Source organism: Mesoplodon bidens (assembly GCF_964165515.1).
Source record: "Mesoplodon bidens genome assembly, chromosome: 7".
NCBI lineage: Eukaryota > Metazoa > Chordata > Mammalia > Artiodactyla > Ziphiidae > Mesoplodon > Mesoplodon bidens.
The window spans coordinates 102,407,198-102,434,105 of NC_138164.1; the positions used below are offsets into that span (position 1 = coordinate 102,407,198).

General features: G+C 53.8%; 1 protein-coding gene across 2 annotated transcripts in view; it reads left to right on the plus strand.

Annotated features, from left to right (window-relative positions):
* CREB3L1 (cAMP responsive element binding protein 3 like 1) overlaps positions 1-26,908 on the plus strand; it is a 35,277-nt gene that overhangs the window by 5,365 nt on the left and 3,004 nt on the right. For both annotated transcript variants that reach the window (XM_081239261.1, XM_081239262.1), the window contains exons 2-10: positions 14,009-14,237; positions 17,546-17,730; positions 20,012-20,090; positions 21,903-22,060; positions 22,708-22,857; positions 23,011-23,069; positions 23,257-23,325; positions 25,320-25,419; positions 26,344-26,470. In XM_081239261.1, coding sequence (XP_081095387.1) covers positions 14,009-14,237; positions 17,546-17,730; positions 20,012-20,090; positions 21,903-22,060; positions 22,708-22,857; positions 23,011-23,069; positions 23,257-23,325; positions 25,320-25,419; positions 26,344-26,470 — 1,156 coding nt within the window. The remainder of the gene's footprint in view (positions 1-14,008; positions 14,238-17,545; positions 17,731-20,011; positions 20,091-21,902; positions 22,061-22,707; positions 22,858-23,010; positions 23,070-23,256; positions 23,326-25,319; positions 25,420-26,343; positions 26,471-26,908) is intronic.

Consider the following 26,908-nt stretch of genomic DNA (forward strand, 5'->3'; position numbering starts at 1 on the left):
CCCACCTTTATTTGAGATGGGTCCCAGGCATAGGACAGAAGCCCAGTTTTGGTCACATTGTAGTGTACTTTGCTCTATTTCAAGGGTTTACTGTATTTGTAGAGAAAATGACTTCAGACTCCCTTATAGGCAGTCCCTATAAGGGAAGGGGAGACTGTTTTTAAAAAGACAGGCCTGAGTGTTCAAGAAGTGTACTGATAATTCCAGAAGGGGCCCTGGATTCTCAGGTTCTGGCCCAGCCAGCCCTGAGGGTGATGCGAACTGGATCCCACAAAAATGCTGCCTGTGCCCCCATCTGCTGTGAGGTCCCTCCGGCTTCCCTGGACCAGCCGGGAATTCGCTTGGTTATTTTTCAATACATACATCCGTCCTTTAACAACTGGGAGCTAAAGGAGTGCCAGTGCTGGTCACTGTGCAGAATGACCTCCAGCCACTCACAGCCAAATGAGAGAGACAGAGAGGGAAGCAGACAGAGCAGCACCACGGGGCACCATGATGGAGCAGAGCATGATGGGAGCCCAAAGAGGAGCCTCCAGCCGGGCTGGAGGTCATGGAAGGTTCTCAGAGGAGGTGACCTCCTCACCCTCCCTCTCCAATATCCCCATCCTTATAGGCAAAGGAGTTATTGGAAGGCATTTCAGCAAGGAAGGACTGGGGCCGTGTCCCTTTTATTGAGCCTGTTATATAAGCATCATTGGCCCCTGCGCAGATGAGAAAACTGACACAGAGGAGGGGACATCTAAATGCTGTTCTCGGGACAGGGTCCCATGGAGTCAAGGAGGAGAAATCACCACCTTCTCTCCCCCTCTTGATCTGGTTTGGACTTTGCCCTCCAGGGCAGGAACGTTTGGGATCTCAGATATCAGAGGGGCTCCACCTTCACGCTCACTCACTCCCATCCTTAGGGCACCATGGATGCCTAGAGCTTTAAGGGCAGAGCCAGCACGTTGCCTGGCCTGTCAGAGGAGAGACCACACATCCCATCCCCTGCCCTCTCCTCATCCTCACTCTAGGATGCCACTCCCCAGCCCACCTGGGAACTTGGACCTTTGCCCTCTGCAGTTCCCAGGACTCCCCAGAAGGGTCTGTTTATGTCTGGCCTGGCCATTGTGCCAGGAGAGGAGAGGATGAAGGCCAGCCCCGCTTTGTGTCTTCCCTTCCCCATACGATGTGCCTCCTGCAAGTCCTGGTACCAAGGCCCTCTCAGAGCATCCCTCTGTGGGACCTGGCTTGCTCTTGAACCTTCCTCAAGAAACCAGCTCCAGATGCTGGAGAACAGGCTGTTCTTCTGGAAGTCTCAGCACTCCAGGGGGCAGGATGGAGGAAGAAGATTTGGGTGGAGTTAAGTCAAGGCCATAAGCATTGCTCTGGCTGGAACACGAAGTAACCCGCTTCAGCAGGCAGAGTAAATGGTAGAACTGGGGAGCAAGACTGGGCAGAAGGTAGGCATGAGGATATCTGGTTCTGGGGAAGCTGGGAGGGGCAAGATATACAGCCCAGAACTCTGACCAACAGAGAAAATAGATCAAGGGTGATTTCCTTGGAATATCAAAATCCTGATCCTTATGACCTAGACGTACCACATCATGAGCGAGGCCAACTTGACAGCTGGAGGAATATTGGGCTTCTCTGCTGCCGGGCTGAAGGTGCCTCTTCTCCCAACTCTCCCGGGACAGAACCCTCACTGCAGCTTCCTTGGCCCTTGGCCCAGGAGCCATTTCACCCATCACAGAGAGCCTGACACATCTGGGCTGGGCTGTGTGGTCTGACAGAACAGCTGGACAGCAGCAGCTGTCCCCCTCTTCTCCTTCCAAAAGAATAACAAAAATGAAAGCAGCAGTGGAGTAAGGCAGGCTCTTCAGGCCCTCACGGAGAGCCAGGAGGCAGTTTGAAAGCAGCAACTGAGGGGACTTGCTGGGGAGGCAGACAGGCCCGAGCCTTTTCCCATGTGTTCCCTGCTGCCTAGAATGTTCTCACCTCTCCTCACCTCATCTCCCTAACTCTCTGTGTGACCTTGGGCAAATCACTTCCCCTTTCTGGGCCTTGGTTTCCTTATTGCTGAACTAGACTGAGAGTTCTTTGAGGGCAGGGAGTGTCAGGCAATTGTTTTTATCTATTCACTAGGTATAGCTATAGTGACTGGGTGCTCAGGAAATGTTTACTTATTGAATAGATGGAAGGAAGGAGTGAGAAGAAGTGATGGATGGATGAACGAGTGGATGGATGGGTAATGGGAGAAAGGATACTTCCACACTTCCAGCTTTGATGGTACTTTTCTTTTTTTAGGTGGATTTTATTTATCAAGTAGTGAATCTTAACCTAAATCCTACATCTACCTTTCACTCTATCATGATGGCCTTTTTTTTTTTTTTAATTTTTATTGGAGTATAGTTGATTTACAATGTTGTGCTCATTTCAGGTGTACAACAAAGTGAATCAGTCATATATATATATATATATATATATATATACCTACATTCTTTTTCAGATTCTTTTCCCATATAGGTTATTACAGAATATTGAGTAGAGTTCCCTGTGCTATACAGTATGTCCTTGTTAGTTATCTGTTTTATATATAGTAGTGTGTATATGTTAATCCCAATCTCCTAATTATGGTGGCCTTTTCTATTATGAAATGTATCGTGCATATAAGAGAATATATATAATGCATGTATATGAATTACAAAGTGTAATAAAATGGATACCTGGGTACTCACTACCCAGCTAAAGAAATCGACCCAGCTCTTAATATCCTGGGCTCTCAAAGTTGCATGAGCTTGAGGAAAAGTTGAGCTGTAGACTCTAAATCCATTCCACTCCGGGCAGATTCTGAACAGAAATTCTCCTGAGACCTGGTGTCTATTCCCAGACCCCACCTGACCAGACAGCAAGTCCACAGGTCAGATGGCAGATACCTCAACAAGCACTGGGGAGCCAAGCCATACCTGAGGTGGGGTGGGGTGACCATTAGTGGTCGGTTTTAGCCCTGCCCAGACCTGGGAGCAAATCCTGGCTCTCACCACTTGTCATCTGTGTGAGCTTGGACAGGTGCCTTAACCTCTCTGAGCTTATTTTCCTCATCCATTACGTAAGGATGACTGTAGCACACAGGGTTCTTACAAGAGCTCAGTTAGACAACTCTTGCAGAGATCCTAGCACAGTGCATGGCACACAGCAAGCCCCCTATAAACAGTAGTTGTTGCTGCTATTTTTATTCTGATTGTTGCTGTCACTGCCCGAAAGGATGGTCCTCAGCATTGGACTGCCCTTGGAGAAATGTCCCACCTTCGTCCCTTTGTTGACCCCTAATCATAGGGATTTTATTTGCCTACATGTTGGACCTCTCTGGAGCTGAAAGGCTGTTTTCTTTGGGTAAAGGCAAAAGACCCCAGGCCTCTTCTCAGGGCTATGTCTTTCTGGGCATCAGGAGAGGGATGGCCAGGGATGAGCAAACCTGGGGCCCCAGGTGAGGACCCAGTGCCTGGAATGGGGGCCCATATTTTGTATCTGGCCCTGTACTAGGTGCTGGGATGGGACAGCAGGAAATCGGTCATTATTCCTTCAGCGTCCAGTGTTGTCGTGTGTGCTTAAGAGCACAAGCTCTGCAGTCAGAGCTTGGGTTCAAATCCTGGCTCAGCCACTTGCTAACTGAATAAACTGGGTAAGCTACTTAACTTCTCTGTGCCTCAGTTTCCTTAACCATTCAATGGCAGTACTAATAGTACCGACCTGATCTTCTGAAACTTAAATCAGGTACTGCATGGAAGGAACTAGAACAGTGCCTGGCATATAAATATTAGCTATTATTGTTATTAGGTATACTGTATGCCAGTCCCTGTGTGAAGCCCTGCAGAGGGTTCGAGGATGAAATCCATCCTATATCCTACCCTCAAGGTGGTTAAAGTTTAGAAGAAGAGATGGGTCCCATTGTGGATAATTAGAGTTCAAGGCATGATATTAACCAGTGGCCTATGAATGCTACAGTGGTATAAGACAGAGAGGACTCCTCCAGCTGGGTGATCAAGGAAGGCTTCCTGGAGGAAGCAGCACTGAGTTGGGCCTTAAAGGATGATAGGAATTAGAATGAGGAGATAAAAGGCAAAGGCCTTCCAGGCACAGGGAATGGTACAAGCAAAGGCCCTGCAGCCATGGAGCTTACAGCAGGTTTAAGGAACTGGGAGCAGTCATCCAATGAGGCTGGAGGGAAAGGAAAGATGAGGGGTTCCAGCTATAGTGGAAAGTTGAGATCAATTTGTGACAAACCTTGAATGCTGTGCTTAGGAGCTGGGAGTTTTTTCAGCAGGCAGAAGGGAGCCAGTGATAGTTCTCAATGATAGTTCTGAGCTGGACAGGGCAGTGGTCCCAGCTCCCCTGAACCGTCTCGGTGCTAGGAGGTCTAGAGTCCATTAGGGCATCCCAGATGTCAGCCTGTCTGGATGATCAGGGCCTCTCCCTCAAGACAGCATTGTGGGCCCCTCTCTGTGCCCAGAGCAGGCCGAGGCAGCAACTGACCCCAGGTCCCTTCTCTCCTCTGATTTCTACCTCCTGCCCTGATGTCACCCTCACACTGGCCAGGAGCACCAGTTCCCTTCTGGCTCTCTCATCCCCAGCACTTGGGGCCAGGCTGGCCTGGGGAGGCCCAAGGCAACTCCACCCTTGCAGGGACACAAGCTGTCCCTCTTTGGGGCTGAGAGCTCCAGTCTGAACCATGTCCTGCCTCCTGGCCCAACCCCAAGACCCTAATGGGGTTCCCTCACCCCCTCAGGACCCTCCACTATCAGGCAAAGCATGTCCCCATTGATCCCAGCAGCCTAGAAGGATCTGAGCCCTCCTTCTGAGCCCAGCCCAGCTTGGCACCTCCTCTCCTTGGCCCTCCCACCCATCAACTGGGACAAGATACCCAAAGCCCCTTTCATCATCCTCCCGGAGAAGAGGCCCAACCCTGCCCTCTACCACCCCAAAGCCTTCACCCCTTTCTCTCCCAGGGCTGCAAATCAGTTCCACATTTGGGATCTGGCAGGCACTATCTGCTCAGAACTTTCCCCTCCCAGTTAGCTCAGGCTTCCATCTCCCCCACCACCCGTCTTAGTCAGACCAGGGGGTCTGCAGAAGGGGAAGGGCTCTTGCCTCTGGTGACCCCTTCAGAGGTCTGAGAGGCAGCTGGACTGTGGCAAGGAACCAGAGGGACAGTGGACACGAGGCTCTCCCAGGGAGAGATGAAAGAGGAAGGGTAGGGGGCGGGGCAGAGGCAGAGCTTGAGCAAGCATATGAGGGGATGAGGGCTTGGGGGTGGTGAGGGAAGGAGTGAGGTGGTTCCCAGCTCAGCACATTCCTGAGACATCTGGACGTGCTGGAAGGGCCCCAGCTGGCCTGCATGGCTGTGGCTCCAGCTTCTCTGCTCTGTGATGTCAGGACCCAGCATTTCCCCCTCCTCTCATACTCCCGCTGGCCTGGGGTCCACCTTGGGGCTGAGGTGGACCCTCAGCCTGGGGTCTCCTCCCTGGACCTCTCACCCCGGTGAGCAAGAAGCCCCTGGGGCAGTGGAGGAAATGCCTGAGTCAGAGGAGGGCCCGGGCCTGATGCAGGAGGCAGCCATGGAAGACCCAGGGGTTTGCCCATGCGACTGACTCAAGGAGATTCCTCCTTTGGGCTGGTGCCTGCCCCCTCCCTTCTCCTTGGAAGGGAGATGGAGACAGAGGAAAGACTCTGGGAATGGCTGCTTACCTTGAGCTGTGTGATCCTGGGCAAGTCCATTCCTTCCCTTGGCTCTCAGTTTTCCTCTCTGTAATGATAATAATAATAATACTAGCTACATTTGAAAAGAGCCTTCTATGTGTCTTGCATTGTACAAAGCACTTTAAAAATGTTGTCTCATTTAACCCTCACAGCAACCTCACAGGTGGCGTAGATATAAGTACCCCTATTTTATAGCTGAGACAGAGGCTCAGAAAGGTTAAGTAACTTGCCCAAGGCTACACAGTAGGCAGCAGAGCCAGGATTAGAACTGGATCTGTCTGCCTCTCTTGCTTATAACCATTGAACTACATTGCTTCTACAAGTAAAAGGAGATGGACCTAATGATGCCAGAATTCCTTTCAGCTCTAAAATTGTAGGGATTTCTTTTGGCCAATGTGGGGCTCTTCAAGAAGGGCAGGGGCAGGCATTAGTCACACACTGGGTGGGGGAAGGAGGGCAGAGTTAGATGGCTTTGAAGCATCAGCTCGGTCAGGAATCTTTGGAGGTCCCCTCCTTGGAGCCCCAGAGGAGTCCAAACCCCAGGGGCTGGAGTCACAGCCTGATCCCCAGCCGAGCCCAGGGGTCCCACACCTTCCCTGAAGGAAGGGAGTAAATAAGGAGAAAGAATGCAACTTCTTCCAAAAATAAAACCTGAGGACAACTCAGACAGGCCCGGGACCGCTGAGGAAGCCAGAGGCCGAATGCTGAGTGCACAGAGGAGAGGGAAGAGGCCAAGGGAATTCCAGCCAGAGCCTGGTGGCAGGCTCCAGACCAAGAGGGCCTTCCAGCTGGCCAGGGGCCGGAAGAGCAGCTCGGCTGGTTGGCCACTGGGCTCCGTTTATCCTCTCAGACCTGGCCTAACCCTGGGGACAGTTCCTCCAGAGCTGAGTTGGGGGCTGTGGTCCCCAGGTACCTGGTCTGGCTGGGGCTTAAGAGCAAAAGGGCCTTGGGAAAGAACAACCCAGAGAATGGGTACAACAGGCCCCACCAGGGAGGAGCCGAGGGAAGGCGTCCAGGCGCATGGAAACTGCCTGGGGCAGGAGCAGGCTGGCAGCAGAGCGGAACTCAGGGCAGTCACTCCTGGAGGCTCAGCTGCAGAAGGAAAAGCCTCAGTCCATTTGCTCACTGGCACATTCCTTCATTCGCCCACTCATTCAGCCAGTCACTCAGTCACTCAGCAAAGAGCTGAGCACCTACCATGTGCTGGGACCAGTGCTAGGCTTTGGAGACACGGATGAGAAGTGGACACAGCGAGACACAGAGGTGACATGGCTGGATCATTTCGAGCTATACTAAGGAAGTTGGAATCTATCCTAAGGGCAGAGGAAGTCATTAGTGGATAGTGAGCAGGGGAGTCACATAGTCATATTTATGTTAGAAGATCCCAAGGTGGAGAATATTCTGGAGACAGATCAGAGTTCAAGCCTTGGACCTACCTTCATAAATGGGTGGTCACACCACTAGTCAGGAAGCCCTTTGGGAGCAGGAACTGGGCTTTGTTCATCTCTGTATCCACAGGGTTGGGCACACAGTAGGTCCTCAGTAAACACTGAACAAATGCACGAGTGATGAATAAGTGGATGGGACTAGATGCCCTTATTCTCCAGAGGCCCCCAGCGCCAGCCCTGGCACTTAGTCTCCAGGGTCCTGAGCTGTCCCACAGGGATCCTCTGGCTACTGCCTATGGACCAACATCTCCAGCAGCCAGACCCTGGGCTGCTGTGCCCTCAGTGGTGCCAGTCACAGCTAATCCCAGCCCTGGGCGGCAGCACTAACTGCCATGGCTTCCTTCTGCCCAGACAGTACCTGGCACCCACCCCAAGGTTGGGCCACAGCACATGGGCCGCCTGGTCAGAAGATGCCAGGGGCTGGCTGGGAACCTGTAGGCCAGCTCTTCACTTTCCTGAGGGACCTGCGATCCGGCCAGGGAAGGGCTACCACAGTGTCAGGAGGGGGAACTGCAGAGCCAGACTAACAGGGCTGGGGGCTCCAGAGACTGTGGACCCTGCTCTGCACAGTGGCAGCCTGTGGTGGGCACCAGCCTGCCCTTTCCTCTCCCACTTCTTTTCTCCAGCACACAGGCACAGAAAAGCTCAATCCCCATGGTAACTCTTCCTCCAGTCCCAGCCCTCACCGTCCCAGCCCCAGGCAAGCCCAGGACTCCCAACGCTCCCTCGCTGGGGGTCACATGACTCAGGCATGTGGCTTGGCACAGTCAGCATTCAATGCTGTGGTGCTGAGATGTTGTGTGTGTTTGTGTGCGAGTGTGCATGCCCACGTCTGTGACCGTGACTGTCTGGGGTAACTGCACATACGTGTGTGTGTGTGCGCACATGGGAGTCTGTGTCTGTCTGATCACATATGAGGAGTGTTTCCTTGTTGGGTCTGTGTCAGTGCCTGCCAGTGTCAGCCTATGTGAGCCCAGAGAGTGTGTATGTGCATTAGTATCTGTGCCAGGCTGTATAGGGAACAGTCTGAATGTGTCTAAATGTGGGGATCTTATGTTGTGTGGTGTCAGGGAGATGGTGTTTCCCTGTGTAAGAAAGAACCTCACAGCCCACGTCTGTGTAGCATGTGCACACACATATGCACACGCACGTGCACAAGCGCGCACACACACACACACACACAGGGAAGCATTTCTGCTTATTTGGACTTGGGCTCTGTGGTGAAGAGTTCGGTAGGGGGAAAATATGAAACCTCAGCAGCCGCCTTCCCCGGGCCTGTGGGGAATGGGGGACGAGAGTGAGGTTGGAGGCTGGAACAATGTGCTTCCCTTCACCCCTGTGCCCTGCCAGGAAGGCTCAGGGAGGGGCTGGCTCCAGGGATGAGGAAAACTGGCTCTGTCCTTTCACAGTCCCCAGAGATGCCAGAGCAGAGGAAAAGAGGCCACTTTCTGACGACTAGTCCACTTCACCCTATGCCTGCCACCCCTGCCTCAGTAGGAACACAGACTATGCTGGGGAATGGATGGGGAAACAGGCCTAGAGAGGAGACACCACTTGCCCCTGCCCAGGTCTCACAGCACAGATGGATCTTGAACTAGGGCCTCCTGAGTCTGTCTAGGGCCTTTTTTCCTTCATAGGACAGCCTTCCAGTCTAGCTCTGGGAAGATGTCTGGATCTCCCCCTACCCCCAAATGACTGGATGGTGATGCTTCAGGACTAGGAGGACCACTGGGTACCCAGGGGCCCACCTCCCTTCCCCAAGCCCCTCCCTGCTCTCTCTTGACCCTACCCCCCACCCCTCACCGCCACACACAGGGCACAACAGTGACTCAGACTGGTGGCCCTTCAGCTAGAAATGGGGGCAATTTTCTAGTGACCACGAGGCAAGTAACCGTCCCGGAATGTATGGGTCAGTGGAGGGGTGGGGGAGCTAACCTGCGGGGGAGGGGAAGGGGAAATGTGAGAGGACTCTCCTCCCATCGCTCCCCAGAGCTCACTCTCTCGGAAGGAATGTCCGGGCTCAGCATTCCCCCCACTCCTTATCCCACAGCTCAGCCTGGACCCACTCCGGCCTCCTCCCTCCTTTCCCCAAACACAGACTGAATCAGCCTGGACCGGGGGAGGGGGAGAAGCCCGGGATGGGGGTGCAGGCGCCGAGGGGTAGGGGCCAGAGAGAAGGGGGCGCTCTCAGGCTGCAGCAGGTGGGGGAACCTCTTTCCCACACACACCCTCAGGTGACAGCCACGCCCCCAGAGCTTTTCCTTCTCTCTCCATCGACCCCCAGGAGGAATTAGGGGAGGGGAACTGAGAGGAGCCTCAGACGGCGCTATTACCGCCCAGGAGTGTCCCACCTCCCCTACCTGGGACAGAGACCCCGTTGCCCCATCAATGAGCCCAAGGTAGGATTATTCGAGGAGGGAAGGAAGGAGCTGAGCTGGAAGAGCCGCGAAGGAACTTAAGAATTGGGGCCTGGCCTCCCCTCTGTCTTCACTTCCTCGGGCTCCCGGTGCGGGGTCGAGGCCACGCAGCTGATAAGGGTCTTAGGGCACCATAGAACTGCCAGGGGCACCTGAAAGCTCAAAGGGGCCATTTCTGCCTCTGCCCCAGGTGCAGAAAGGGACCCAAGACAAACACACTCTAACCTGACGTAGCCCGCGCCTTCGCCGGAGGCCGCGAACCCTCCCCCGCGCGAGCCGTGCCTTCCTCCCGCCCCCTCCTCGCGGCTCCAGCGGCGGGCGTCTCGCAGCCTCCTCCCATTGGCCACGACCTCCGCAGATCCGACCAATGAGCATGCTGGGTTCCGGCGCGGGGCGGCCCCCCGCGCGCAGGCGTTAACCTTTCGTGGGCCACGCGGGGCCGACTGGACATTCTCCTTCTTTAAACTGAGACCCGGCTCCGGGAGGAGATGCTGCGGAGGGGGAGGGTTGCGCGGGGCTGAGAGCCCGAGAGCTCGGGACCTGTCCTCCAAGAGAGGGGAGCCGGCGCCGGCTGCGCGTGGCAGCCGAGAAGGAGCTTACATTGGCAAGACTGTTGGAAAAAGTCTTCAACAAGGAGGGAAACAAATCATAATATTTCCTTCTCAGGCTTCCCACCCCAGTTGCTTGGAAAGGCACCCCCGGTAGAACGCTCACCCCCAGGAGAACCCTATCCCCCTCAGAACGTTGACTCCCTGCTGTCTATAGAAGCCTGCCTCCCACCCCCAATCATTTTCCATCAGGTAGTCTGAAACCTGAACTTTTTGTGTGTGAACTGGAGAAAGAGCTGGGTGTGGTTTTGGGGGGTGGGAGAAGGGACAAGGGGCCTTGCTGAAGCTGAGGAGGCCCTAGATCTCCAGAGGGGGCTTTCCAGGGCTGGGGGGAGGGTGGGTACAGAGGAAGAAGAGAGGACAGGAAGGAGAAGTTGCTCCACATTCCTGTGCAGCGCCAGAGCTACGGATAACCCCTCCCTCAGCATCACCAACTCACTGTGTGACCCTGGTAGGTCCCTCTCTGGACCTCAGTTTCCTCATTAGCAAGTGAGGAGAGGGGGCGTGGACCATGGGCTTTCTCATGTCCCTTCTGCCTCTAAATTGGTGGTATAAACCAGCCATAACTGGGCTGCTCTGAGAGGCCAGACACCAGATAGAAATAGGGCTCAAAGCTCTCTAAAGGGAGGCCCTCTGGCACGCTCGCATGAGCAGGAGGTGGGCCTGGGGATGATGGCACATCCCACCGTTGCCCCCCAGAGGTCCACCCAGCACACAGTGAAGACCTGAGCAAGGAGGACTGGGTTCTCTGAGTGTCCCCCACCCTCAGTCCGCCTGCCCCTTGGCCGCCCTCCCCTTCCACTTGGCTCCCACCCTCTGGAAGCTCTGTCCTGCTGGGCCTTCGCTGCTGTCTCCAGCAGGTGGGGTGGGACTGCTCACAAAGCAGGGACCAACTGATCTCCCTCAGCAGGTGCCTGCGGGCACCCCAAAAGGGGTCTCTGAGAAGGACCTGGCTCATCTGCCTGGAATCCTTTAGGGACCCCGGCCCAGACTGGAGGAAGCTTCTCTCCTCTCCCAGGCCCGGGGAAAGGGTTTGGCAAACCCTTATCGCCTGAGAAGCAGCTGCCGAAGAAATACCTTAGCAGCTGACTCACTAGGCTCTTCACAACCCCCTCCCACTGGGCCTCACACCAGGCCTTTGAGAGACCCTGAGAGAGAGAGAGAGAGAGAGAGAGAGAGAGAGAGAGAGAGAGAGAGAGGGCGCCCCCAGGTGGGCTGACCCAGACTCTGCTGAGGATGTAGCTAGCTAGCACAGTCCAGACTGTGGCTGGCTAGGTGGCTGGGGGGCATTGCACCCTGTAAATGGCCTTTGGCTGGGATCACAGTCTTGGAGGCTTGTTCAGCCTCTGACTTCCTGGTACTGCCTCACCCCAGGCATTGATGGGACGAATGACATACTGATGGCGTTGCCCTCTGGGGTACAAGGCCCTGTCCCTCCACCAGTAGCTGTTGAGTGTCTATCCTGGGCCAGGGGATGGGACCCAGCAGGTGAACAAGTCCAGACCTTACTACCTCAGGGAGTTCACAGTCTGACAGACGGGTAATTCCCGATCAGGGGAATGTCTGCTGCCACTGGGGGAGGACTGGGGTGTGACTGTGGTTGTGGATGCTTCCCTGCTTTCCTTGGCTCCCTAAGCCTCGGGTTCCCTACCTGTCAAATATAGATATGCAACTTCCTTGTCTCCTTGGGTAATTGTGAGGATTAGATAAGGCAATGTGCATGAAAGCACTTCAGAAAGTTAAAACCACAAGAAAAGTGTAGGATAGGGATGGTAAGTTCTGACAAGCTGGGGAGAGGAGAGAGTACTTAAGACGATGGGATTCTGAACTCATTTTATCATGGATTCTCTGATCCATGTTTGTTTTGGGGGAGGACCAAGCCACCTCCCTGCATTGGCTCCAGGCTCCGTTCACCTCAGGTCCAGAGTTAGGCTTTTGATAATAACAATGGCTAACAGTTATTGAGCACTCACTGCATTCTAGGCCCTGTTCTCAGTGTTACATGTGTTTGCTGTATAGATATATACATATATTATTTGTATACATGTGTTATATGTATTTCCTCATTTTATCCTCATAATCCAATGAGGGTAGCATTAAGCACCTAACAAATATTTGATCCTCATTACAACACTGTGAGGTAGGAACTATTATTTCCCCCTTACAGATGAGGAAACTGAGACCCAGAGAAGTGAAGTAAACTTAGCAAGGAGTGAGCTAGGAGTCAAAAGCAAGCTTATCTGCAGAGCTTGGGCTCATCCCCTGCCCCCCACACACAGATGCTCATGTGGCTCTGAATCTTATTCTCAGACAGAGGGCTTTTCTGCTCATCCCTTCCAGACTAGGACAGGCTCCAAGTATTCCAGGCCAGAAAGCCAACAACTCCAGACTCCAGAAGTCAGCCCTTACCCACTCTCCAGGTGGGACCCCAGGGCCAGAAGCAAAGCCCCAGCAAATTCATTCAGTCAGTAAAAAATGAATGAACAGGGAGCTCCCCTGGCGGTTCAGTGGTTAAGACTCTGTGCTTCCACTGCAGGGGGCACAGGTTCAATCCCTGGTCAGGGAACTAAGGTCCCACATGCTGTGTGGTGCGTCCAGAAAAAAAAAAAGAATGAACAACATTTCCTTACATATTTATAATTCTTTAGAGAGAAAAAACAAGCACCTCCTATGTGCCAGCCACTGGAGGCTTTACTAATAAGAGGTTTGTTGAGTAACTACTATGTACCAGGGACTATTCTAAGTGCTTGACGTGCATTAACTTGTTTTATTTTTACAATAACCCTAGCAGATAGGAACTATTATCATCCCCACTGTACAAAGGAGGAAATGAAACATAGAGGCATTAATCAACTTTCCCAGGGTCGTGGAGACCAATGTTTTTCAGACTATTTTGTTTCTGAGAAATATATTTTACATCCTTCCCAAGAATGTACACACACACACACACACACACACACAACTGATATTAAAAAAATCTACCAAGTGTTTAACTTCCCTATGTGCACTCTGATATTTTTCTACTCTATTTTGTTCTGTTTTCTTTTTTCTTAAATTATGGTCGTGACCTACTAAATTGATTTCACAACGCATTAATGAGTCACCACCCACAGTTTGAACGGCACTGAGTCATAGCTAGGAGCATCAGGGCCAGGATTCAAATCCAAATGATATGGCTCTGGAGCCTAATTTCTTGGTATAAAGAATGGCTGGGAAAAGGGAGACACTGGAGGCATGTGGACAAGTGGAGACTGTACTAATGAGGGGGGCAGAGTCCTCAATAATCTCACCACCTTGCATTCCAGCAAAAGAGAATACAAAAGTCACTGATATTGCCTTTGGAATGCCAACTTGCTGGCATAGATACACTTATTCTTTAGTACTTAGTCCTCCCATGGAAGACGTAGGGTGGACTGAGAAACAGACTTGGGCAATCTAAGTGATTTGACCAAGGTCACAGAGCCAGCACTAAAGCCCTGTGTCCTATCGCCTGGATTCTTTCACGCCATCCAGGACTCATCCTTGAGGATACTGATGGAGAGGCTAGAGAGGGCGGTGGAGGTGGTGGTGGCAGTAATGTGATGACGGGGTGACTAGTGATAGAAATGATAAGAGTTGGTATGATGATGTGGGCCGGGGGGAAGTTGGTGGTGGTGGTGGTGGTATTAATGATGGAGGGAAGAGTAAGGGGGAGGTTGCGGGGACAGCAGTGGTGGTGGCAGGGCTGGTGGCGCCACCAGCATCTGCACCCCCTTTCCAGGGTGAGCTGACTCCCTCCTCTCCCCTCCCCCTTTGCTAGCACTTCCCTGAGCACCTGGACCACTTTGCAGAGAACATGGAGGACTTCTCCAATGACCTGTTCAGCAGTTTCTTTGATGACCCTGTGCTGGACGAGAAGAGCCCTCTACTGGACATGGAACTGGACTCCCCCACGCCGGGCATCCAGGCCGAGCACAGCTACTCCCTGAGCGGTGACTCGGCACCTCAGAGCCCCATTGTGCCCATCAAGATGGAGGACACCACCCAAGGTAAGAAGGGGTGGCGGGGCCCAGGGTACCAGACCCGAGGAGGGACACCAGACCCAGAGGAGGGACACCAGACCCGAGGGGGCTCCCACAAAAACCTCTCAGAGGAGCCCCCCCACCCCCCGCCTTTTTGTTCTTCCGCAAGTCAGACCCAGGAGGGCATTTCTCAAGAGGGTCTTTGGCTGACTTAGGTCAGTGATGTGCAAAGGGTGGGTCCCAGACCAGGGGCAGCACCTGGGAACTTGTTAGAAATACAGATTCTCAGGTCCCACCCAGACCTGCTGGATCAGAAACCCTGTGGGGAGGATCCAGCCTTCCAGGTGATTCTGATGCATGCTTAGGTCTGGGAACCAGCCTTAGATGGAACAGCTTGGGGGGAGGGGAGGATTAAACAATAAATGTGGACAAGTCACCAAGACTCTAGAGCCTTACCACCTCCTCACACTGTGATGTCCTCTGAGATGTTACCTGGGCGAAACACCTGCACCCTATTTTTTTTTTTTTTTTTTTTTTTTGCCACATCACACGGATCTCAGGATCTCAGTTCCCTGACCAGGGATCGAACCCGGGCCCCGGCAGTGAAAGCCCAGAATCCTAACCACTAGGCTACCAGGGAACTCCCCTGCAGCCTACTTTTATTGCCAAAGGTAGGGTTCTCTAAAGCTCTCCTCTCCCCCACCTCCCTTCCTTTTAAGCAAAGGGCCCTCTGAGTTTTTCCCCTCAGGTGATCAACATTTGAGAACTCCAGACTGTGCCCCACCTAGAAATGGTCTCTTTGGGCATTTCCTCATAGGGCTCCATCATATTTGGGCACATGTCTTAGCCTTGATAAGCCTCACTTTCCTCATCTACAAATGGGAATAACAATAAACATTTCTATAGCACTCTCCAGTTCACAAAGTACCTTCATGTTTTTATCTCATTTGTTTCTCACAACTCACAGGTGAGGTCAGAATCACTTTTATCATACTCCCCATTTGTCTGATAAGGAAAATGAGACTTCGGGAAAGCTGAGTTATTTAGGTTATGCACACAGTAAGTGGAGAGCAGGGACTTGGGAGCAAGCAGGCCCCCTGATTCTAAACCTCACACCCATGCCACCACCACACTTGCCGGCCTTAAGGGGCGCTAAAGGGTACTGGCTTTGGTGTGCATCCCGGCACCTCAACCGGCTGTTGTGTGATCTTTAACAAGTTGCTTAACCTCTCTGGACCTCAGTTTCCTCAATTACAGAATGAAGACACTAGGTATCTTGAGAATTCTGGCCAGGATTAAAAATATATATATGAAAAGTACCCAGCTCAGTCAGTGCCCAGCACATTTCATATATGTGTGTGTGTGTGTGTGTGTGTGTGTGTATATATATTATATATATATAAATAAAATTAGTGACTATTTCCTTATGTGTATAAAAGTCCTATTAAAACTATCGTGTCTAGAACCATGAACAGGGTTCTTATTCCTCTTTCCCTTTGGAGGACAATGGTCTTGAGTGAGTGTTTTAATCTTCTCAACTATTAAATGGGCAGAATAGCAGTGCCTGCCACCAGGGTTGGTGGGAGGAATACACAAATTCATATGCAGCAAGAGGTTAGAATTAGACTCAGTGCAAGAAGTGTGAGCTGCTTCTGAGGGTCTTTGAGATTCCCCAGGGGCAGAGACGGGACTTTGTACGCGGCCCCCATCCAGCTGCTTGAAGGCAGGGACATCTTCTGGGGCTTTAAGTGGCTCCAGGGCTCGTGGCTGTGGAGGTCTCAACTTCCCTGTGTGCCCTGGCCTCAACCCAGCCTCTGGAGGTCACCTCGATGGGGTGTCAGGCCCCAGCCTGGGGAAGGGTAGCATGCGGGGTGGACAGCCTCCCAGCCCGGCAACTCTTCACCACCCCAAGTCTATTTTTAGAGCAGTTTGTCTGTGGGTCCTCTGCAGGGGGCAGCTTCCCGGAGGCCGGCGGGCTGGCCCTGTAATTTGGGAAGATTGTGGGTGTTCTTGGAGCCCAGGGGCAGCCTGCAGCCCAGAACTCAGGCCCTCAGCCTCCCAGCAGGGTGGGGCCTAGCCTCTGAGGTGGGATCAGGCAGCTGCTGACCCCTCTCCCCACCCACACTGGGTTCCAAAGGCTAGAGTCCCCTCTAGCCCACCCACGCTGGCTCCTCAGACCTCTGCCTCACCAGAGCCAGGTCCTGGGGCCACCGGGGGCAGGGCTGACTCCGAGTGGCACCCATCAGGAAAAGGGGGGATGCCCAGCAGCCCTGTGACCCAGGTGAGGCCAGGAGGCCCACGAGGTGGACGCTGCCCTGGGAAACCTGAGCATCACCCCTCACTCCCCACATGCCCCCCCAGGCACCAGGTCCTGTTGATTCTTCCTTCTAAATTTGTCTCCAGTATGTTCCTTCCTCTCCATCCCCACTGCCACTGCCTTAGCATGTGCCTCACCTTCTCTCGCTGGACAATTTCAACAGCCTCCTGCGGGTCTCCCTGCCTCCCTCTGCCGGGCCAGTCTGCACACACAGGCAGAATGATTTTTTTTGCGGTACGCAGGCCTCTCACTGTTGTGGCCTCTCCCGTTGCGGAGCCCAGGCTCCGGACGCGCAAGCTCAGCAGCCATGGCCAGGCCCAGCCGCTCCACGGCATGTGGGATCTTCCCGGACCGGGGCACGAACCCGTGTCCCCTGCATCGGCAGGCGGACTCTCAACCACTGCGCCACCAGGGAAGCCCCAGAATGATCTTTTTTAACATTACAAATCTGAGCATGCTTAAAACTCTTCAGTGCCTCCCTGTTACCTTTAGGACAAAGTTGCGGCTCCAAGGCCGTGCCATCCCTGCTGGCCTCTCTGACCCCATCTTCCCCTTCCCTTTGCGTTCTAACTGCACTAAACTGCTCGTGACTCTCACCAGATCGCCAGCACCTAGCTTGGTGCTCAGCAGATGTTTACTGAATAACAATAATTGTATTCACAATAGCTGCCATTTATTGAACATTTACTTCTTGTCAGGTACTTCTACAGACGAGGAAGCTAAGGCTCAGAGAGGTTAAGCAACTTACCTAAAGTCACACAGCCAGTCAGGAGGGGTCTGTTTGTCCAAGACCACTCTGTAAACTGCTGAATGAAGAAGATGCCCCCACCTCTTCTGGCCCCAGCCCACTCCACCCTCCTACCTCACAAGCGCCGCCCCCTGCCCTTTTCCACCTGCCTCCCGGTATACCCTAGCATCTCTCCACAGTCCTGTCCAGAGCAGCTCCAAGGGGCCAGGAGAGGGGCTGAGCCCTCTGCTCTAGGAGTCCCCTGAGCCTGGGTCCTGCCCCCTTCCCTAGATGTGGAACACGGAGCGTGGGTGCTGGGACACAAACTGTGCTCGGTCATGGTGAAGCAGGAGCAGAGCCCGGAGCTGCCCGTGGACCCTCTGGCTGCCTCCTCAGCCATGGCTGCCGCTGCCGCCATGGCCACCACCCCGCTGCTGGGCCTCAGCCCCCTGACCAGGCTGCCCATCCCCCACCAGGTGAGCCTGGGGACTGTTAGTAGGGGCTGAGGGAGGGAGGAGGGATGATGGGTCTCTGTGGGAAGAGCGATCCAAAGCCCTGTGCACACAGGGGCTCTGTGAACAGGGAGCAATGTGACCCTCAGGACTGAGAGTCGGAACTCCCAGACCAGGCCCCTGCCCATCCCTTGGGCCATCCCTTCACCATCCTAGAACGGGCTCAAACCACAGCACCCTCGGAATAAGCTGGGGCCCTCACTGTGTGCAGAAGAAAGATGACAGAGACCCAGGCAGGGCTGGGCATCAGGGGCCCAGTCCAGGGTCTCTGGGAAGGAGACAGCCCAGGCCACTTAATTTTCTCAAAGTGTCTGGGTTTTTTAAAAGGAAGAAACACCTAAATGGAAATATAAAAATTATGCCATATTTCAATTGTTTATATTCATGAGATGAATATTTTTAACCCACACCCTCATGCCAGCCCTCACCCCCGTGAATGTATAGATAAGAGCAGTCGGCTGTAAATCCAAAGTTGACATCCCAGACCCCTGGCTCCTGGGAGAGGCCCTGTCTGGGTCCCAGCTCTGCTCTCACTTGTGCTCTGGGCACGTTGCCTTCGCTGTTTTTTCCTCAGCTTCCTTCTCTGTAAAATGGGAGCATGAACTACGGCTAAAGGGGGTCCTAACCCTGACTCTACAGCATGAGGGTTACCTTGAAATCCCTAGAGTCAAGGTTTGGCTGGCACTGCCCCCTGCTGGCCACACAGCTCACCTGATCAAAATGTACGGGACCCAAAGTGAGAAAGGTCAGCCCCTCCTACACCACCAGGGACCTGAGGATTCAGGGTTGGCTGCAAATGGGGAGGATCTTTTGGGACCACCTCTAGGACTGGCTCTGCAACTCCTCAGCCCTCGCCATAGCAGGAAGGGAAGGCATGACAGCAGCGGCAGCCAGGGTCTTGGAAGCTGCGCTCATGCCTCAGAGAAGGAAACTGAGGTGGAAGGGGTTGAGCAACTTGCCCCACGTTGCACAGTCAGAAGCAATGGAGCTGCATTCCAAACTCAGCCGCCAGACCCCGGAGCCCACACTTTCCACTCTAGTGAGGCCGCGACCCCCTAGTGGAAGGCACAGGAACCAGGAGTTGGTAGGACAATGATGAGCGTGTGACCCACATGAGAGCTGTCACCCTACTGCATCGCAGTCCCTTCATCTGTCACTTGAGGCCTGAGCTGGGATGTAGACCAGGGAGTCTCCAAGGTCCCTGCCAGCCTTAACCTCCTGGGATTCTTACTCACCTGCCTAAATTTGGGATTCTGGGTCCCACCCACGATATCATGACCCCTCTGCTGGCTGCAGACCTGGAGGGGAGAGATGGCCCTGAAATCCAACACCCAACACAGCGCCTTCTCAAAGAGAACACCCCTTGTATGTATGTTGGTCCTCATGTGTAGGAAGCCATGCCTGTTGACGTCCTTTCTGGAACAGCAAGTTGGGATGGCATAAAGAATAGGAATGCATGTTTATTAAAAGCATTAATCTAATTCTATCAGTCCCTTGCTTAAAAACCCATTAGGGGCTCCTCATTGTTTCAGACTTCTTTGTCTGGATTCTACTCACCCCCTCCCCACATCCTCCCCCCAGATCTTCTGGTCTTGTTTCTCACCACTCCACCTCTGACACACACCCCTACACTCTGGACACCCTTAATACTTGCAGTTTCCAGAGCTAGCTGTGCTCTGTCGGGCCTCTGTGCCTTTGCAGGTGCTTTTTCCTCTTCTTGGAATGCCTCTCCCCTCATCTACGTCCTGCCCCATCCTTTATCTGGAATACTCCTATTTATACATCAGGACTCAAACTTCAGCTGCTCAGGGAGCTTTCTCTGGGCCCCCAGCCAGTTAATGCCTCCTTCACCTGTGCTGTTGTTACCGCTCATTGAACAACTACGATCTGCCAGACGTTACCTCCCGTCCTCATGGCAACCCACATGGGCTCACAGTCAGTGTAGGGTCGGCCTCCACCAAAAAGATGGCCCTGGCCTCAGAGGCTACAGGAGGCCCTCCTTCCCTGAGCTTAGAGGCTAAACGATGCTACTTGGCCACCATTCTCTTTTCTTAGGTCTACTTGACTTCTCTAAGCACGAGAACTTGCCTCTGCTCCTCTGGAATGTGCCTGGAACCCTGGGCCCAGATACTTCCTTAATGCTGCAGGGCAGACCCCCAGGCCCAGGGAGAGAGGGAGGTTGGATGGCATGGTGGGGACGGGCCCCCCGGGGCAGCTGACGGAGCTGGACCTGTCTCTTCCTCAGGCCCCGGGAGAGATGACTCAGCTGCCAGTGATCAAAGCAGAGCCTCAGGAGGTAAACCAGTTCCTCAAAGTGACACCAGGTAAGTGTGTCCAGAGAGGGACTTTTCCTCTCCAGTCTTGGGCAGACCGCATTCTTTACTCCCTTGGTCCAGCCCACTCATCTCCCTCGACACCTCCCATCTCCCCCCAAAATATTCTCTCCTCCCCACCCTGCCCATTCTCCATCCCTCCAGTCCCCTTCTTACACAGTCTACAGCTGTCATCACTATTATCCACACCTTCTCATCCCTCCCATCATTCATTAATTGAAGTCCACTCTATAGCCATCAGTCCATCCATCCATCCATCTACTCATTTATCCATCTATCTGTCCATCCATCCATCTATCCATTTATCCATCCATCCAACTAGAGTTCACTGGGCATCTCCTAGTCCCAGGAGCTGGGGAAGCAGAGAGAGAAGACAGTCCCTGTACCCAAGTAGATCACAGAGTAGTGTGAGCCACAGACAAACCACCAATTATACAGCAGTGTTATGGATTAAAGATGGCAGGTCCCCAGGAAGCCTTGAAAGCACATTCCCAGACCTGACAGGGGAGAAGAGAACAGAGGAAGCTTCTTGGACTGACCAGAAAGAGAAAGGGCTAACTGAATCTTTCCAATCCCACCTCATTAATTCATCAAACGTTGATTAAGCATCTACTGTGCTTATTCAGGCCCTGGACTAAGTACCACAAGGTTTAGAAAGATGAATAAGGCCCAAGTTTCACCCTCAAGTTGGTCCCAGCCTCTGAGAGAAGATATAGAATTAACAGGAGGTAGAAAGGGACCAGTGTGAAAACACCTTACATTGTAGAGTGCCCTTCAATTCATAAAGCCTGTTCCCATACATTAGCCCATTGCATCCTCCTGGCTCCATGCAAGGCGTCCTTTCACCCCCATTCAGCAGGGAAGTGAGGCTGGGAGAGGTTAAGTAAACATAACTATAGGTCACACAGTTGTGGGGTGCAACAGTCAAGACTTGACCTCAGGTCTCTCTGAGTCCAAGTTCAGTGGTCTTTACAGTCTGGCATCCATAATAGGCAAATGAGAGCCAAAGAAGGGAGAGGGGACTCCTGCAGGAGGCAGTCATGGGCCGAGCCCGGAAGGATGCAGTGCTTCCTCCTGCCAGCCTCAGCCCGGCTCTGAGGTGCAGTCAGCTCCAGATTCCCGCACCTGGACTTAAATCTGGGTGTTCTGTGCTGGCCGGGGAGCTCTCCCTGCAGCAAGGCTCTTGGTCCTCTTGGCTCTGCCCAGGCCTCTTCCTGACCACCTGCAGAGCGTCAATCTTCCTGATGCTGTGGCCTCAGAGAGGCAGCACAGAAGGCATGCTGGGGAGAGCAGTGCTCCTGGTGGGTCTGCTGAAAGCCCAGTGCCTGCTGTCCTGTTACCCTGAGGTTGAAAATGGACACCCTGGGATTTTGCAGTGGAAAGAAAGGGACAGAGGCTGCGGCTTGCCCAGCCTGAACCCCACGGGTCTTGCTATGGGCAGATTCCAGTCACCTCCTGGGGTTGCCAAATTGGAGGCTCAAAGATCCTGAGCCCTGTGAAGTCAGGGGTAGGGGAGGGACCCCAAGAATCCAGCCTCTGTGATATCCCCACCAAGAACCAGGCTTAAAGGAGCCAGGCTTCTGTGGAGTCAGAGATGGGGTGGCACTCAGGAATTGTCTTCTGGGACATCAGCTCGTCTTTCTGACATGGCAGAGGGGCTTCTGATGTTATAGCGGTCAAGGCCCCAGCAGCCAGTCCCACAGTCAGTCCGGGCTGGCTTAGGCCCATGCTATGTTGAACTCTGATTGTGCGACCAGAGCTGGGGCGCCACCCTGCTAACCTGGTTTCTCCTGCTCTCCCCAGAGGACCTGGTGCAGATGCCTCCGACGCCCCCCAGCAGCCATGGCAGCGACAGTGACGGCTCCCAGAGTCCCCGCTCTCTGCCCCCCTCCAGCCCCATCCGGCCTATGGCCCGCTCCTCCACAGCCATCTCCACCTCCCCCCTCCTCACTGCCCCTCACGTAAGCAGCTGGGGGTGGATTGAGCCTGGAGTCAAGGAATTGAGTGCCTGGGGAGCCCTAAGCCTGATCCCCACCCCCATCAGAATTCAGAGAGGTGCCTGCCCGGCAGATGGGAGTGACAATCTTTTAATCGTGCCTTGGGGTAAATAGGAAACAGGTGGAAAGTTCAAGAGGCCTGCCGAACCCACACTATTGCAGAGCCAGGACTAGAACTTGACATTCCTCACCTTCAGGGGGACGGCCCAGGCTGCCCCCAGAGAGCACTGTTTGGAGAACAATGTTCAGGAGGCCCAGAATCCACTGGGATGGGTGTGGAACCTCCCAAGAGGTGGTGGGTGTCTGAGGTGGGTGCTGTTTAGGGGGCCCTGGACAAGTAAGCTTTGAGGCTATGAGTTCCAGGATGGGATCTCAGGACCACCCCACCCCCAGCAATATACTGAGGGCCAAACATGCCAGGCTCCCAGCAACGTCCTGAGCACTTGATACCTGTTATTGGATTTAATTCAGATCTGCCCCTTTCTCAGATGAGGAGACCGAGGCTCAGTGAGTTGAGTGCCTTGCCCAGGTCATGTGAAGAGTAAATGGCAGAGCTTGAATTTGAATGCAGGGCTGTCTGGTTCCTAACTATCATGTCCCCCTTCCCACAGAAATTACAGGGGACGTCGGGGCCACTGCTCCTGACGGAGGAGGAAAAGCGCACCCTGATTGCTGAGGGCTACCCCATCCCCACGAAACTCCCCCTCACCAAAGCTGAGGAGAAGGCCTTAAAGAGGGTCCGGAGGAAAATCAAGAACAAGGTAAAGCGTGAGCCAGGGCTTGCCCCTGCCCTGGGGCTTCCCTGGTTTGGGGGGAGGGCTCTGTTCTCCTGGTGATGCCAACCCTGAAGTTGGGGAGCCCCAGGAAGTGGATATGTGGTGTGGTAACTCCCGTTTGGGGGCTTCCCCCTCTAGATCTCGGCCCAGGAGAGCCGCCGTAAGAAGAAGGAGTACGTGGAGTGTCTAGAAAAGAAGTAAGAGGCCTTGGGCAGGTGGGCGGCTTGGGTGGCCTGGGCCCCACTCCCCAGCCTGGCCTGCTCGCCCCAGCCTTCTCTCACAGGGGCGGGGGGCACAGGAACTAGGATGCTGGTGGGCAGGGCTAAGGGGGCAGCAGTGAGTCTGGGGGCTGCCCCCGAGCCTGTGCCTGCTTGGCCCCCGCAGGGTGGAGACCTTTACATCTGAGAACAACGAACTGTGGAAGAAGGTGGAGACCCTGGAGAATGCCAACAGGTGGGTGGTGCCACCTGCGTCCCCCCGGCCCCTGCCCTTCTGCAGCCAGTGCCTGGCTATGGCATAGCTCTGGGAGGCAGGAGAGAGGAGAGATCATTGAGTTCAGGATGATGGGAACCCCAGAAACAGGGACTCTGCATCCTGGGACCCTCAGTTTCCCATCTAGATACCAGACAGGGCTGGTAAGGTGCTTAAATGTGATGATACAGACCAGCACAGCAGCAGCCCCTGGGAACTTGTTAGAAATGCTTATTCTCAGGCCTCATGCCAGGCCTATTGAATCAGGAACTCCAGGGGGAGGGTTCAATGATCTGTGTTTTAATAAGCCCTCCAGGTAATTCTGACGCACCCTAAAGTTAGAACCTACTGGTGTACATGCTTGCCACCGAAAGCGAGTTTCTCAGACCAGCAGCATTAGCATCACGTGGGGGCTTGTTAGAAATGCAGAATTTCAGGGGACATCCCTGGCAGTCCACTGGTTAAGATTTCGCCTCCCCGTGCAGGGGGTGTGGGTTCGATCCCTGTTCGGGGAGCTAAGATCCCACATGCCTCACGGCCAAAAAACCAAAACCTAAAACAGAAGCAATATTGTAACAAATTCAATAAAGACTTTAAAAATGGTCCACATCAAAAAAATATTAAAAAAAAAAAAAGAAAGAAAGAAATGCAGAGTCTCGGGACTCTCCCTAGACTTACTGAATCAGAATCTGCATTTCAACAATATCCTTGGGTGATTCACGTGCACAATTAAGCTTGAGAAACATTAGTATGGAACCCGCACAGGGCCTGGCATGCAGTAGCCGCGTAAAGTCACAACTCTGGGTGCCATTTTTGTGATCCTGGAAAAACTGTTACATACACCTTTCTGGGCCCCAGTTTCTCTGTCTAAATGGAGATGATAGAAGCAGTATCTCCCAGGATTCATGTGACGATGCGATGAGACCTAGCAAGTAAAGGGCCAGCACTGTCCTTGGCATTTGAGAATGTTCCATTCATGTTAGCTTTTCTTCCTCGTTTTTTCTTGTTATTATTCTGAATTCTTGATAGTGACCAGCCATGAGCCCACAGTAGGTTTGTGGGAGTAATAATTGTTTGCTGGGAGTAATAAAAAGACAACAGCTAGTATGTAGCAGGTGCTCAACAGAAGGCTTTTTCCTTCTTTCCTTCCTTCTCCCCCAGCTTCTCCAACGGGATCCAGCCACTCCCCTGAATGACCTGGAGAATGCCCCCCTGACTCAGGGATGGGGGGCGGGAGCCCTCACCCCTCACCCCCTTCCTCTGGTCCAGATTCCTCCCTAGTCCCAAATAGGGCGAGGCCCTTGGAGCTGTTTCGCCACCTGCTGTACATTCTGGGAACTGCAACCCCACCGACCGGCTGGGTGGAGGAAAGCGAGAATTAAACATTTGTTCACCAAGGGTGGGCTGGGCACCCTCTGTGGGTACCCAGAGGATTCCTCGCCGGGAGGGACCCAGTCCTTGCCCTCAGGGAGCCCACAGTTAGCGAAGGAGACTGACACAGACATTCATAAATAAACGAAGTGTTACAGGTGCTGTGATAAAAACAGCAACAAAATTAACAAAACTGGTAGCTACCATTTCCTGGACACTTGCTTCTCACCATGTACCAGGCAGCTGCCAGACGTGTCCTTCGTATCAGCTCAAGGTGCCGTGGATACAAAGGAGGGAGGGTTAATTTAGCTGTGGCTGGTGCAGGGTAAGAAAAAGAAAGTGGCCTCAGCTGAGGTGGTCCAGGCTCGCCTCCAACACCCCCCTTTGGCCAAGAGCGTCACGGGGCACCCCTGAGCCTCCATAGGGTGACCCAGCCACACCACAGAGGAGCCACGCGGGAGGTGACCTTTTCTGTCTTGACTGAAACGGGCACCTGGCGTGGAAGCCAAGTCTGGAGGCTGCCCAGCTCCTCCCCGGGAGAGCTCCCTGAGGCAGAGATGCCTGCTGGGTCAGAACCTGCCGGGTGACCGCTGTGCCCTCCTCAGGACCCTGCTCCAGCAGCTGCAGAAACTCCAGACTCTGGTCACCAACAAGATCTCCAGACCTTACAAGATGGCTGCCACCCAGACTGGGACCTGCCTCATGGTAGGTGCTGTTCCCTCACTGCAGGGCCACAGGAGGACAGGTCTTCCCCAGGCTGGCTTTCTATGGGGGGGTGGCAGAGCTTCAAGGTCCTGGCCATATTGTGGGCGGTGTCACCAGAGTAAACCATCCTAGTACCTGGTGCACTGGCTCCAGCAGACCCCAGCCTCTTTCCCCAAGTCCATGGAACCTTCCAGAACATGACCTTCCCTGACCAGTTCTAACACGGTGTGGATGTGTAGTGACTCACGTGAACTCAGCTAGAGGATGGCAGGGCAAGTCCCGTGAGGAGGCAGCTTCTGCAGGCCCAGTGGAGTGGAGTGATGGGCCTGGGGGGGATGCGGGGAAGTATGGACCTGGTTCTTTCTGGAATGGAAGGTGGGTGCCTAGGCTGTGGCTCAGGCCTCTGCTAGCCCCTCTTCCACATTTCCTGGAGTTGTACAGCCTGTTGCCTCCTGGCTAATCACTCCCCAGGTCCTCCGAGATCCTCAAGCTCTCAGGTGGCAAAGCCCCACTAGAGGCAGGGGTTAGTTTGGGCTCTGTGACTCTTAACCTCCTCCTGCTGGCCTGCCTTCCTGGGAATCCTGCTGGGAATCTGGTGTGAAGATACGTCCCCCTCCCTTGCCCCAATCTCAGCCTCCTCCCACACCTACCCCTTCCTTCCCTTCCTGATTCCTCCACCCCATAGGTGATAACCACACTGGCCAATTCCCCCTCTTTTCTAGCACTGCCTGGGGCGGCCCCCCTACAATGGGCTGAGATGTCCCGACAGCCTCTACCTTCTCCTCCACCACGTGCAGGAGGTGGTTGGCTCTGGGAGCAGCTTTCCCGGAAAAATACTGAGCCTTTTGCCCCCATTGGCTCGGGGGCAGGGGGAGGATTGGGGTGGCCAGGGTTGCAGCCCCTCCGCTCTCTCTCCACTACCAGGTGGCAGCCTTGTGCTTCGTCCTGGTGCTGGGCTCCCTCGTGCCCTGCCTCCCTGAGTTCTCCTCCGGCTCCCAGACTGTGAAGGAAGACCCCATGGCCACTGACAGCGTCTACACTGCCAGTCAGAGTGAGTGCTTTGAGCCAGGCTGCCTTCCCCCCATGCCAGCCCCAACTTCTGGGCAGAAGCCAGACACAAGAGAGGAGCCAGGTTTGGGGCTGGAGCCGTCTCATTCTACCTCCTCATTTTGCAGATGGGGAAACTGAGGCCCCCAAAGGGTCTATGATGTGTTCAATGTTAGTTATAGAATTAGGACTACAGTGAAGAGCCCCTGATTCCCAGCCCACCCAGGCGTGGCTTGCGGGGGTAGGTTTAGGGAATAACAGGAATGTTTCCACCCTAGCCCCCATGTATTATGGTGCCAGTTGGTAGGGACATCTGCTAAGCACCATCAGTATTTTACAACTGGGATAGCAAATCAGTTTCAGCTCCAGGGACATTTTCCATAAGTTGGTGGTGGCTGCCTGAAGCACTGTGTTAAGAAGGACTCCGAGGCACCATTCAGGA